At 44.5% G+C, this 12,772-nt stretch overlaps 1 protein-coding gene across 3 annotated transcripts; it reads right to left on the bottom strand.

The window, feature by feature from the left end:
• Positions 1-2: 2 nt before the first annotated feature.
• Positions 3-9,677, bottom strand: kbtbd8 (kelch repeat and BTB (POZ) domain containing 8). 3 transcript variants are annotated; one of them, XM_023793979.2, is made up of 4 exons: positions 9,609-9,677; positions 8,081-8,288; positions 1,116-2,224; positions 3-786 (listed from the first exon to the last, which is right to left on the bottom strand). In XM_023793979.2, the coding sequence occupies exons 1-4, from the start codon at positions 9,622-9,624 to the stop codon at positions 323-325; spliced, it is 1,797 nt and encodes a 598-aa protein (XP_023649747.1). In that variant the 5' UTR covers positions 9,625-9,677; the 3' UTR covers positions 3-322. The 3 variants fall into 3 exon arrangements, with proteins under 3 accessions (XP_023649747.1, XP_023649748.1, XP_023649749.1); XM_023793980.2 differs by having other exon boundaries at positions 9,531-9,620; XM_023793981.2 differs by lacking the exon at positions 9,609-9,677 and adding an exon at positions 4,966-5,045 and having other exon boundaries at positions 8,081-8,181.
• Between the last annotated feature and the right edge of the window lie 3,095 nt (positions 9,678-12,772).

Here is a 12,772-nt window from a genome sequence, read left to right as displayed (position 1 = left end):
CCTCCCTCCCTCCCTCCCTCCCTCTCTGCGAATCTACCTGCCCGCTGTCTCCCAGCAGAGCACCCAGACACACTGAACAGGCACAGTGATAATTGCACTTTTCAATCTAGTACCACTGGAAGGCATCTGTAATAGGGAAGGTGGGGGTGGAGCCGGAAACCTGACTCCGCAAGCTTCAGAGTGCCCGTCTCGAAGGGGGCAGACGCTTAATGCTTTTCACGGCTCTCCATCCCTCATATTGCCAGCATGGACAGCACCAAGAGCAGGGCAGAACTAGGCTCCCTGACAAATTCAGCTACTCTGGACACTGTTCCCTTCACTGTCAGAGCACCTTCTGGAGACACTGCGGGTAGAGCTTGGCAACAACGCACTCAAAATGGCGCCCGAGGTCCCACAGGCGGTCAGGTGTCTCGTAGACCTTCTTCCACTCATCGGTCTCGTCGTCGTATCGATACAGTGAGTTCTTGCGGCTGGTCCGGAAGACGTGCTCCTCCACGGTGACCTGAGTGGCCCTGACAAAGAGGTGCATCTGGCCGTGCAGGCGGAGAGCCTTGATGTAGGGGCTGGCTGCCTGATCAAACGGAAGGTCTCGCTTCCGAGTCCACATGTTCCTCTCCATGTCGTAGGCCTCTACCACGAACGTGCGCTGGTGGTTCCGGCAGGTCCCTGCGATGTAGTAGATGCAGTTCTTGTACAGGGTAGCAAGCCCCTGGCTTCTTGGTACACTCATGGGGGTCAGGTGGCCCCAGTAGTCTTTGTGAGGTTCGAAGAAAAAAAAGTGCTCACCTGCGGATGGAGGGGGGAGGGACATTTTACTGGCTCTGTTAAATGGTGCCATCCAATAGGACAAGCGATGTGACTAACAGAGGGCCAGACAAAGTTAAACACATTAACACAGACAATTCAAATGCTCTTTATAGGGCTAGTTGTGCTGGTCATAACTCAGTGCGACCCATCATAGGATCAATATCAAGCCACTAATCATCTTGGTACTGGTACTCGCTTACATGGACACACACATGCAGGGTCAAAGACCCGATTTACAGTACGGAGCTTTATCGTCAAAAACAGCACGCCTCACGCCAAAAAGCAGAGCGAGGAAGCCGATTGCCCACCTTGCAGCACATAGATGCGCTCCTTGTACTCTATGGCACTGTGGAACTCCATGGCGACAGGCATGGGACTGACAGCTGTCCAGCGGTTGTCCCTAGCGTCGTAGCACTCCACCGACTTGAGGGCGTTGCGCCCATCGCCTTCGTAGACACGGCCGCCCAGGGCGTAGAGCTTGTTGTAGCAGTGCACCAGCCTGCAGCCGATCCTGGCGCGCAGCATAGGTGCCCGCGGAAGCCAGCGGTTGCCCGCATGCTCGTAGAGCCAGAAGTCGCTCTCGGCACGGTGGTCGATACACACCTCGCTGCTGCTCGGCCGGTAGCCGCCAGCGATGTAGATGTCGTTCTCTGGAGAAACCAGGATTCCGACCTCCCTCAGGTCGTTGGGCGGCTTACAGAGCTTGAACACCTTCCCGGTGGCAATGTCTAGGCACGGCACAGTTTGCTTCTTCGCCGAGTGCTTGTGGGCAGCATCAAAGCAGATGACCATTGCAGATGCAGTCATGCCCAGCCGTCGAGGACAGGTACCAGTCTTGCCCTTTTCCAGCCAATCCTTAGCTAGGGCTTGACTAAAGGTGGGTGGGATCTTTTTCAGGAAGGCCTCATCCAGTAGGGGCAACCGGATACATTGGGCCAGCACCCGTGGCAGGTGGGGCTCCCGGTGGGTGAGATCGTGCTCCAGCCAGCGGATGATGCTCTCGTAGACGTGCTCTTCCTTCTCCACATTCAGGTCATCACTACTCAGGATGCTGACCAGCTGCTCAGCGGTCATTTGCAGGAACTCCTGCTCCTTAGCCACACACAGGAACTTCTTGCGGACATAGTCCTGCGACCTCTCCTTCAGCTCCTGGTGGCCGTAGTAGTCGGCAAACATGAAAACCCCGATGCAGTTCTGGGGGTCCAAGCGACTCACCATAAACTGGGCACACTGATCCTGCAAGGCAGGGATCTGGAAGATGCTCGCCGCCGTGAACAGAGCCTGGACATTGGACTCCGACAGCATGACACGGGAGGTGTAGGCATAATCGAGCACGAGGCGCATGGACTCAGACTCCACCCCGACGATGCGTACCTCCCTCTGGCTGCTCTCCGTAAGGCCACTGGTGAACATAGACCTGCCAAAACATTTCAGAGTGCTCTTCTACTGTTTACACTGTGGCTGTACAGCCCAGATTCACTATGCTTCACTGATGACCTTGTCAGGCCTGTATGATATTATTAATATCGACATCTCATGTAATGCACACGCAGTCGTCACATCACAAGGATCATGACAGTCAGCTGGAACCAGCTGAAACCAGCAATAACCTATTTTACACATTATTTTCTAACCATGAATGTAATGGTGCACGGAATTCACATTTTGGTACAAACCTCTGTTTCAGGTTCGGGTTCAGTGCAATTTCGGCACAGCAGAGAAAATTTGTTCCAAAACCGTTTTTAAAAACTGCGAATACAATTAGGAATAGTTGTAAACGAAAGGCAATGCATCTGTTGACGTGTCTGAATTACAAAACCTAAGATGTTTATTTGCACGTCGGAAAAAAAAATATTTCAAATAAATTCAAACATCAAAACAACGATTATAATGAAATAATTCCCACTTGAATCCCATGTTCCTTACTATTGTGTATGGTCGCATATCTGTAGCGATAAACACCCCTATAGCCATAATTATTTTTTTTTAGCCTAGTCTGAATTTCCTACCAAAAGCAGCGTAAATGCTACCAGGAGACTAACGTTCTGCGGCCGTTTCCGCTTCACTTCAAGCGTACACACAGATGTCGTGAGTGAATGAGTTTGCATGTTGGATGCGTTTTCCACAACATATCAGAGTTCAATCTAACAGAGGAGGCAGACAGGCTCAGTGTTAGAGTCCCTCAGCAGTACTGATGTAATTAATTGGGAAGTGAAAATGTTCCCAGTCCTCCAATTATGACTAACTATCATGACCCATAAACTCGCTGTCACAATTTGCATGTTCTCCATGTTGGAAATTTACTTGTGATTTTGAAATCCATTCCAAATGCATCCATTCATTTCATAGTATGTATGTATCGCACTGAAGTATACCAAACCATAGTGTACCAGAACAGTATTATGTGGTGTGCCCTACTACAGTGCATATCACACTGAAGTATACCAAACCATAGTATACCAGAACAGTATTATGTGGTGTGCTCCGCTACAGTGCATATCACACTGAAGTATACCAAACCATAGTATACCAGAACAGTATTATGTGGTGTGCTCCGCTACAGTGCATATCACACTGAAGTATACCAAACCATAGTATACCAGAACAGTATTATGTGGTGTGCTCCGCTACAGTGCATATCACACTGAAGTATACCAAACCATAGTATACCAGAACAGTATTATGTGGTGTGCTCCGCTACAGTGCATATCACACTGAAGTATACCAAACCATAGAAAATCAAACCGGACTTTTAAAGTACATGTAAACATGTTAATCCGCCTGAAATCGTACTAAATGAAATTTCTCAAAGTCAGACTGACACCAAGATGATGCGAATGGGAGTCAATTTCGTTCTGCATATATACGTTCAATTGGACTCGAACTGGCCTAGGCGCTCTGCACATGCTCCTAAATTTCCTTCTGGATGAATAAAGTATCTCTATCTACCTACCTATCTATCAGTTTCCTCACCGGGCTTTGACCCGAAAGAAACAGAAGCAGCTTGGAGCACAGCAGAGGTCACGTTGTTGGCGCACTCCTGCACCATACATCTGCCTTCGAATAACACCACAGGCACAAGGAATATCGTGAATACCGAAATGTACAGTGCTGTAAAGCTGTACGTTCATTGCTCAACTAAAGGGAGCTTTTCCACCACACCAGGTACCATACTCCTTTTGGTACTTCAAGAACGTGTTGGTTCTTGGTGTTGATTTCCCACTGGCGTAAAAACTGGTACCAGTGCCGAATGACAACACAATGCAAGGTGGAGTATTTTGTACTGAATTCAAAAAATGGCTTCAGTAGGACTGGACAACGTACAATATCAATACCAACATCGCATAATATGCAGATCCAATTCTTATATTGCTAGTCAGCTTGATTAAGATCAGGCCTTTTCTTACCTCAATTTGGTACGGATATTATAGCGCAGGGAGTTTAAGTCTCACTAAAACATTTTGATTCAGTCATAGGAAAAAATGGGTGGAGAGGTGGCTCTGAGGCTAGGGATCTGTGCCTACAACTGGAAGGTTGCTGGTTCAAATCCCATGAATGCCCAGAATAGTTCTAGTCCCTAGAGCAAGGCCCTTAACCTGCAATTGCTGTGTCCTGGGTATGATGTTAATCTACATCCACACCTATAAGGAGGTCCTCCAACTTACAGGGAAAAACTCGGGGTTTGGTGGCAGGATTGGCACTCCAGCCACTGGGGAAAAAAACCCCACTCGTCCATTCAGACTGGTGTGGTGCTGATGTATCACCTGCCACATGGCTGCATTCAGGTTCTCACCCTTGAGGTGGTTTGTCATGTGATGGGTGCGACAATGCACTGTAGCAGTGCAGGCTCCTTACACACTGTAGCAGTGCAGGCTCCTTACACACTGTAGCAGTGCAGGCTCCTTACACACTGTAGCAGTGCAGGCTCCTTACACACTGTAGCAGTGCAGGCTCCTTACACACTGTAGCAGTGCAGGCTCCTTACACACTGTAGCAGTGCAGGCTCCTTACACACTGTAGCAGTGCAGGCTCCTTACACACTGTAGCAGTGCAGGCTCCTCCACATAGGGGAAAAAAACCAAGCAAGTTTTGCAATTTTAATGATTATTCATTTGCAAGATTATCTAGTTCATGTTTGAAAATCTGTTTAAATTTTACCTCCACTGCTTTTGAATCAGTTCTGCATGTGTTCTTTGAGACAATCATAACCATCTTCATCCTTGCTGTTTAAATCTCTCCTATACGGGTTCATGAGAAATTTATGGTGAACTCCTTTTTTGTTTCATAAATACCCAAATATTTATTACATCAAAAATCACATCACAATATTTGAGTACTGTGCTGTCATGGTATATTATACAAAATACTTTATTTCTTGTTATGATATCCTGATCTTGAAATACAACTATCCTGCAACTTAAAAACACCAATACCTTGACTACCTTAAGACATGTCCTTTTCCTTTCACCAATTAGTTTTATTGTGGTTCTTTTCTGAATAACGAGTTGATGTAAAATGATATATGTCAACCATGTACCACATAGGGATGTTACACTGAAACATTTTTACTGTAAACAAAATTTAGCAAGGTCTACTTTTAATGACTATATAATCTTCTAGAGGAAGTCATTTATAAAAAAAAAAAAAACAGCATAAAGTTACTGTTGCTGCTGTCTCTGCTTTTACAGGAGCTCTTCCTTCTTGGTGTTGAACTCAGTTATAGACAGTGTGGTGGGTTTGTGAGAAATAAACAATAATGGAGATTAAAGTGGAGAACAGTGAACAAGAATTGATCACCAGAAGACATTTGTCTTCCACTGACTGGAAATATTTTGAACTCCGTAGAGACAATATTGAGCAAAAGTGAGTGATCTGTCGGCAGTGCTGTTTGTCTGCTGGGATAACCTGCAGCAAGACCACCAACTTATTTGGCACTAAATTGGTAAGTTAGTTCCACTTGGCTAGTTTATTCTAGGGTAAATTTTCAATTCATTTTTTGTTTTTATAAAAATCACAATATTTACTGCAAAAATCTCAAACATCACAATGTGATTGTTTTGGAATATCATGGAGCTCTACTATACAGACATATACACATCAAACTCTATATCCTCTCACATAAAGCTCATTACTTTTTTCTCTCATTCTCGCAGCGTAAACACCTGAATAAAACACGACCACACATTGCTGCTACACACCATGAGGATGAATACCTAGCAATGCCATCCATCCATACTCTACTTATACTAACCAGGATCACAGGACGAGCTCCAGAACTTAGGTATAAAAACACAGTATAGGCTGGACATAATCATCTTAGGGCGCTTTTCCACTGCACCTGGTACCGTACTTCTGGTACTTCAAGAAAGTACCAAAACTATAGTACCTCAAGGTGTTGTCTTTCCACTGGTGTAAAAACTGAAAGCACTACTGGTATATTATAGGGCTGGGGGATGTGTGATATTAATACCAACATCGCATGTTACGCACATGGAATTCTCACACCGCTACCCAGCTAGATAAAGATCAGGCTTTTTCATACCTTCATACAGACATTATTGCGCAGGATTAAGTTTCGCTAAAACATTTTTACTGTCATAGGGGAAAAAATGTTCTGCAATTTTGATGATTATTCAAATCCCATGATTTCCCATGATTTAACTAGTATATGTTTAAAAATCATCATCACCGTTTAAATCACTCCTAGATGGGTTTGTGAGAAATTTACGTTGAATCCCTTTTTGTTTCATACATACCCCAATATTTATTACAACAAAATCACATTGCGCTATTCGAAAAAATTCCAATAGCATGTCAGGGCTCTCCAACTCTGGACCTCGATTCCAAATCGAGGCCATGTTTTCAGTTCTCCCAGGTAGTTGTTTAATGATTACTGATTGTGATTGGTCAGAGGCTTCACACCTGACTGACAGGTAAAGGAAGGCTGGAAAACCAGCAGGGCTCGGACCTCGAGGACCATGAGTTGAATAACCCTGCTGTATATTACACAAAATACTTTTCTTGTTATGCTAACCTGATCTTGTATCTGTTCTTCCAACCAGATCGCAAGTAAAACTTAACTTTTAAAAATTTATGTTCAAATCCTTTTTTGCTATATAAATATGCCAGTATTTATTACAACAAAACCACAGTGATATCTGACAAGTTTCCAATAACATGCTGCCCTAGTATGTTGTACAAAATACATTTTCTTCCTTGTCATGCCATCCTAATCTTGTATCTGTTCTTCTGACCAGATTGCAAATATAAGAACTTTTCATTTGTTCACGCATAATTACTATTTATTTATTTTTAATTAATTTCTGTTGTTTTCTGAGATCATGACTTCATTCAAGACAGCAGCCATATTGTTTTTCAGGAGAAGGACACTTACATAGCCAATCGACAAAGACATCGTTTGAAGCCCCACCTCAAAGTACCGAAATGCCAAAAAGTACTTTCAATTGGTTTGGCACTTGGGAATGTAGAAATTTTGGTGCTGGTAATCAATCAGAAGTCAATGGAAAAGGGAAAGTACCACAAGTGTGGTGGAAAAGCGCTCTTACCCAGCAACCCAAACCTGCTTTGGACAACAAAGAAATGTGACATATTAGCAATATTCATGAGATTGCAAGTAGGTAGAAATCAGCCCTTCTATTAACCCACTTAGCCTTTTAAACAGTTTGTTTAATGACACTAGAACTGACTGGCCAGCACATGCTTATTTATCCGTGTTCATAACCCCCCACCCCCCGTTGTGGCTGTTCAGCTGCCCCTTTCTTCACCACCACTTCAGTGCTTATTGTTACCATGATTTACCAAAACAGTAGCATGTGGTGTGCTCTGCTAAACAAATTTATTAAACAAGTAAACGACAGATATATACAGATTAGTAACTTTCGGGAGTCACAATACACATTAATGTTTTGTGTGTACTATTAATCTGCTTATCACACTGTGGGTGTACTTTATGTCCATACTTTACTGGAAAGCCAGCATCCTGACAAGTGATTACAGCCAGCATCTAAAGCCGTGGTGATCACTTCGCAGACGCCACATAGTCTTGATTATATTGTGATGTGATATTGTTCAACCCTATTGGATAATTTAACCTCTTCCAAATCAATCATCATTAGAAACATCTAGGAGAGCAGACAAGAGAATAGTAAGTGGCCAGAGTCCTAGGAGGTGGCACTGGGCACCCCGAAGGCCTGCAACTGGTGCAGAGCTTCTACAAGAAGCAGAAGGGCGCATCACCCCCATGCTGCCTTACCTGAAGTAGGGGCTAATTGCAGCGAGGACATTTCTGTGGCAGGAGAAGGTCTGCCCGTGATCCACCTCAACCACGATGTCAGTCAGCTGTGCTTCATCATACAAGGCTTTCAGCTGCTGGAGAACGTTGCAGGCATGAGCGGCATCCACGCCATTGTAGCTCGCGCTGGCTGTAGTCCCATTCTGTACTTGCGGCAGTTTGCCTATGTCTGAGCACACAGGCGTGGGGTGGATTGAAACACTGGCAAACAATCTTCAAATGAAGCATATTTTCAGCAGACTGGGCCTGAAGATAATGACTGGGAGCAGGAAGTGACACTCAGCCTCCCAATCGAACAAAATAAGGCTTCTACTTCCTCAGAAATTTGCCTGTACCTTTACATTTCACAAACATCACACAATCTTCAGTATAGGATGCTAAACAAATACAAAGCTTATGAATGGAAATCAAATTTCAAGCACCAAAGTGTACGAAGACAAGACAGTAAATTTCCTTCGACTGAGAAAACACCCATTGCTTATATGCCAAGACTGATGACTCCACTTTAAGAAAGAAAAAATGCTATGGTGACAAATTATCCGTTTTAAGTGCAGGACAAAATCTGTATGTGCTTAATAAATCTATACATACCCGTATGTAAAGGAATGAGGAAATGCCAACGGGCTGAACCCTGATTTACACATGAATAAACGGGGAAGCAGCACTATGGCCTTCCCAGCCGGCTGCAGGGTAAAACCCACAATTGCATTGTTCATTATAATCACTTTATATATTGCGCCCGTGTTCTTGGTATCCTGATTTAAGATACCCCTGTTAATGATCACGGCTAGAAGGCAGCCGGCCGGCGACCCAGCCGCACAGCGGGATAGCGCTCAGGAGGACAGCCCCCCATGCAACCAGGCAGCCCCTGCCACAAAAAAGCACAACAAAAGCAAACCGGCTAGGCATTCCGCTCCAAAACATTACGTGTCCCGGGGAAACGCGGCCTTTTACATAAAGATCGCATCCCTGCAACCACACACAGGCGTGACTGACAGACCTATGCCCAACAGCGGATCGTCAGCTTACCCAATTTAAATGCCACCCCGGCATTTACCGGTTACAGAAGCGTGACACAAACCCCTTCAGATGCTTCATTTGTTGTGCAAACTGAACAGCACCTTAGCATGATGCTAAAGGGTCTCGCGGAAGGTTTCTGTCACCGTTTACTGGAACTGATTCGCACAGGAATATTTAAACGTTAGTGTGAAACAAAACGCACACCACGGCGAAAGGCTCAGCGTCTCCTGGAGCAGCTATAACGCGAGTGGCAGCACTGCTGGCGAGTCGGCCACCATTACCGCCGTACCATCCACATCCCGATACAGTGATAACAGTGGTTACCAGCGTAAAGAAAAACACCGCCGCCAATAACGCCGAGCGTTTTAATCAGACGTTATCCAGACCCAACCTGCCATGGACCCTGGGGAACTTCTAGCCGTCCCGAAAGTGCTCAAACGTCGAGCCCAAACAGTGTGGAAACGCTCACCTCCACTGGCAGCCATTCTCCCGCAGACAGGCTGCGGAGCGTAAACGTCACCGGGAGTCTAACGCCCGGAAGCGGAAGGCCGGCCGGACGCCAACCAATCAGCAGCGCGCACGCCAACCAATCGCCAGTGTGCAGACGTCGCCCGCATTCCGAACGCCCCGAAAATGCCGAGTTACCTATCGCGGCTGTACGCGTCGTGGGCAACTTTTGTTATTCAGCTCTCTGTGTCAGTGCTAGTATCTCTATGTAGGCCTTGCTTTAGTTTAATTACCATTGCTGAACTGCCCATAGCTTGTATGCGCTGCGAAAGATTGCCATTCCGTCCATAGTGCGCCCAAACCTGTCATAGTCTCGATGGCGTCCTGCCCAAAGATAAGCGTCTGGATTATGGATGAACATGCCAACTGTTATGTGTCCGTCAGTGGCTGTTTTCACCCACAGAAACTCGATGATGTTGTAGAAAATTAAATTACATTAACAAATATGGTCTATATTACAAGTATAGCCTGAAGACATACTTTTCAAATGGATTGACTTGTTGAATTGTCCTTTCATGTTTGTATGCCATGCATGAGTTGCTGTCCTGCTCATTGTACCATGCATACTAATGTGAGTGCTCTTTTAATCATTTTTGGACCACGTTAATAGTGAAGATCATATAGGTTTAGTCTGCAGCTTCAGGATAATGGACTTGGTTATATAGTTAATGTGTTTGCATGTACTTAGAATAACACATCATCAGTGTATCAAGTACGTTGTACATAGATTGTTAAGTCTTTGAGGATCTGCACTCCACTGGAAAGAGTCAGGGCATCATTTTCCGGGATTTCTGCAAAGTGCATTAATTTCTTGTGCCTGTTACATTGATGCAGAGCACTGGGCAAATCTGGCCATAAAATGCAATTTGCCACACAAATGGAACTGATTAGCTTAACTGAGGATGATGCTTTCTCTACATAATGAAGTAAGACATTTTATATTTGGCTTGGCAAAAAAATTAGCCTATTAACAAATTGTGCAGAATAGACCTGGATATAAATGCACATTTTCAATCATAGTGATGGAGAGTGTGCTTGTTGTGGACTTTATACTATTGCAATATTTGCAGTATCAATTATAACCCACAGTATGCTTCTGTTAGCAAGAACATGCTAATTACTCTTATGAGACATTCAGCTGCTTTACAGTTTCCATAAATTCACACTCCCATGCTGTTTCATCTTGATTGCTCTTAATTACAGTGTATATATTGACAGCATAATTAGATTCATTATCTCACCATGCTGAAGTAAATAATTTTTAAATGACACAATTTGCGGCTGTTCATTATAGAAAGGCTGTAACTCCGACTGCTAATTGGCATCAGGAAACAAAATGTCTCTGTTTGGTCTCTGTACAAAGCTAATTAATGTCCAAAAGGAAAGTGTGAATGGAGGTTAAGGGCAAAATAGCCTCATTTTCACTGTAGTGGTCTCAAATAAGGTGTTTAATATGAAGTCCTTGGGTGAAAAGATAAGCTATATGAAAGGGCGAGGACGCAGTGCGTGAACAACCATATCACTCTGAACTGTGGACAAGAATCACCGTGCCGTTACTCTTCGTTTAGGAAAAAGTACTATATCTTCCTCATCCTGGCGGGTGTATAGTTAATTATGAGGTTTCTGTTTCATCCTCTGTTTAATTTTTTTGGATTATATGGAAGTACAGATGTAGCTCAGACTCAGTTTAGTGTAATATTTACTTAGAAAGTTTAAGGTCACAAGGTGCCAAGGATAATGGCAGTTTGTTAGCGGTGAGTAAAACTGAGGTAAGAGAATGAATGAGGTTTTGTGAAAAGGAACTTGGATCCTTTTTTTGGGTCCAGGACGGGTCACTTTTACTAGCTGCTGGGCGTTTGGCGCCGCTCCTGTTTCCAGGAAATGGCAGCCAGTGGAACCACGACGTCATGGCAGGCAACAGCCAACTATCGTGAGGCCGTTCTGCTATTATCAGGCTCGCACAGGCCAGAATCAACTGTATTGCTGCACAACACTGTAAATGATGGAAGGGGAGCACGGCAGAATGGAACCTGCATTCCGAACAATCGATTTCACATTTTTCCAATTTCTGTGTTCAGCCAGAGTGCCGGCTGTGAAATTGGCCCCAATCACCCCAAAATGAAAGGAAGGTTCAGTCAGGGATTCTGCAGTTTAATGAAACCTCTGCTTACATCCGCCCAGCAAAGGGACACGGGACCTCATACCCTGAGAGCCACACATTTCACACCCATCTTATGGTCGATGCAACTAGGATAGAGGATTTATGGATGTGAAGCTCATTCGAAAGCAGCATGAAACACAGCACATTGGCTTTATTGCTCATGTAAAACAAAGGCCTATCGTTTTTTTGTGGGGGAGGGGTAAAAAGAGAGACAGAGACTTTTTTTTTTTTAAAGACTATGTGTTATGCAGGTATGTAAAATATGGGCTTATTCTTCATTTTGGCTGCCCACTCAGATGATTATGTCACTGGCTGCGCATTGAAAAGGATTGTGGGTAATACAAAGCTGCCAGTGACTCGTGCAGATGGTGAAGTGCGAACCGGGAGGTCTGGTCTTAAAAAAAACATGTAAATATTGTCCTTCCTTTGTCTCAGAGATGGATTGTGAGAAATATCAACACATATTTAATTTTCTATATTTTAATTTATATTTAATTGCTTTTTGTGTATTGAAAGTGTTGAAATTACACAATTATTGCAGTGAATTTGTTCCAGAAGATACAAAAATGCACAAATCACATCAAGTTTTTTTCATTTGGCACATAAAACACACACAGAACGCTTTCTTGGGGCTCTCTCCTCCGTCTCGCACCTCCTCCTGAGCGTGTGAGTGCTCGGAATAAAGCCGCCCCCTTCAGGGTGAACCATTGGATTGCAGAAGAGGGGACAGCGAGATGGAATGCCCAGACAGGAGGAGGCAGGGGGTGTGATTGTACTTTAAATGTATATTTTGTCAGAGATGGAGGTAATAGGTTATGATATGCCCCCGGGGACCCCGGCATGAGTGCCTACAGACAGGCAGACCCCTCCTCTCTGCTCCCAGCCTCCCAGGATCAGGGAAATAGGATCACAATGGGAGTCTTCAGTAGATGCCAGCCCGCAGTGCTGTGATTCATGTTTAAAGA

The sequence above is a fragment of the Paramormyrops kingsleyae genome, chromosome 8 (assembly GCF_048594095.1).
Source record: "Paramormyrops kingsleyae isolate MSU_618 chromosome 8, PKINGS_0.4, whole genome shotgun sequence".
Classification (NCBI taxonomy): domain Eukaryota; kingdom Metazoa; phylum Chordata; class Actinopteri; order Osteoglossiformes; family Mormyridae; genus Paramormyrops; species Paramormyrops kingsleyae.
This window is presented reverse-complemented; position numbering and strand designations above follow the sequence as displayed.

Bases quoted from the DNA above. Each gene is read 5' to 3' on its own strand.
- kbtbd8 (XM_023793979.2), bottom strand. The intron at 2,225-8,080 runs GTAAGGCAGCAT...ATGTTTTGGCAG, and splicing joins GCAATTAGCCCCTACTTCAG to GTCTATGTTCACCAGTGGCC. The intron at 787-1,115 runs GTGGGCAATCGG...CTCCATCCGCAG, and splicing joins GCGCATCTATGTGCTGCAAG to GTGAGCACTTTTTTTTCTTC.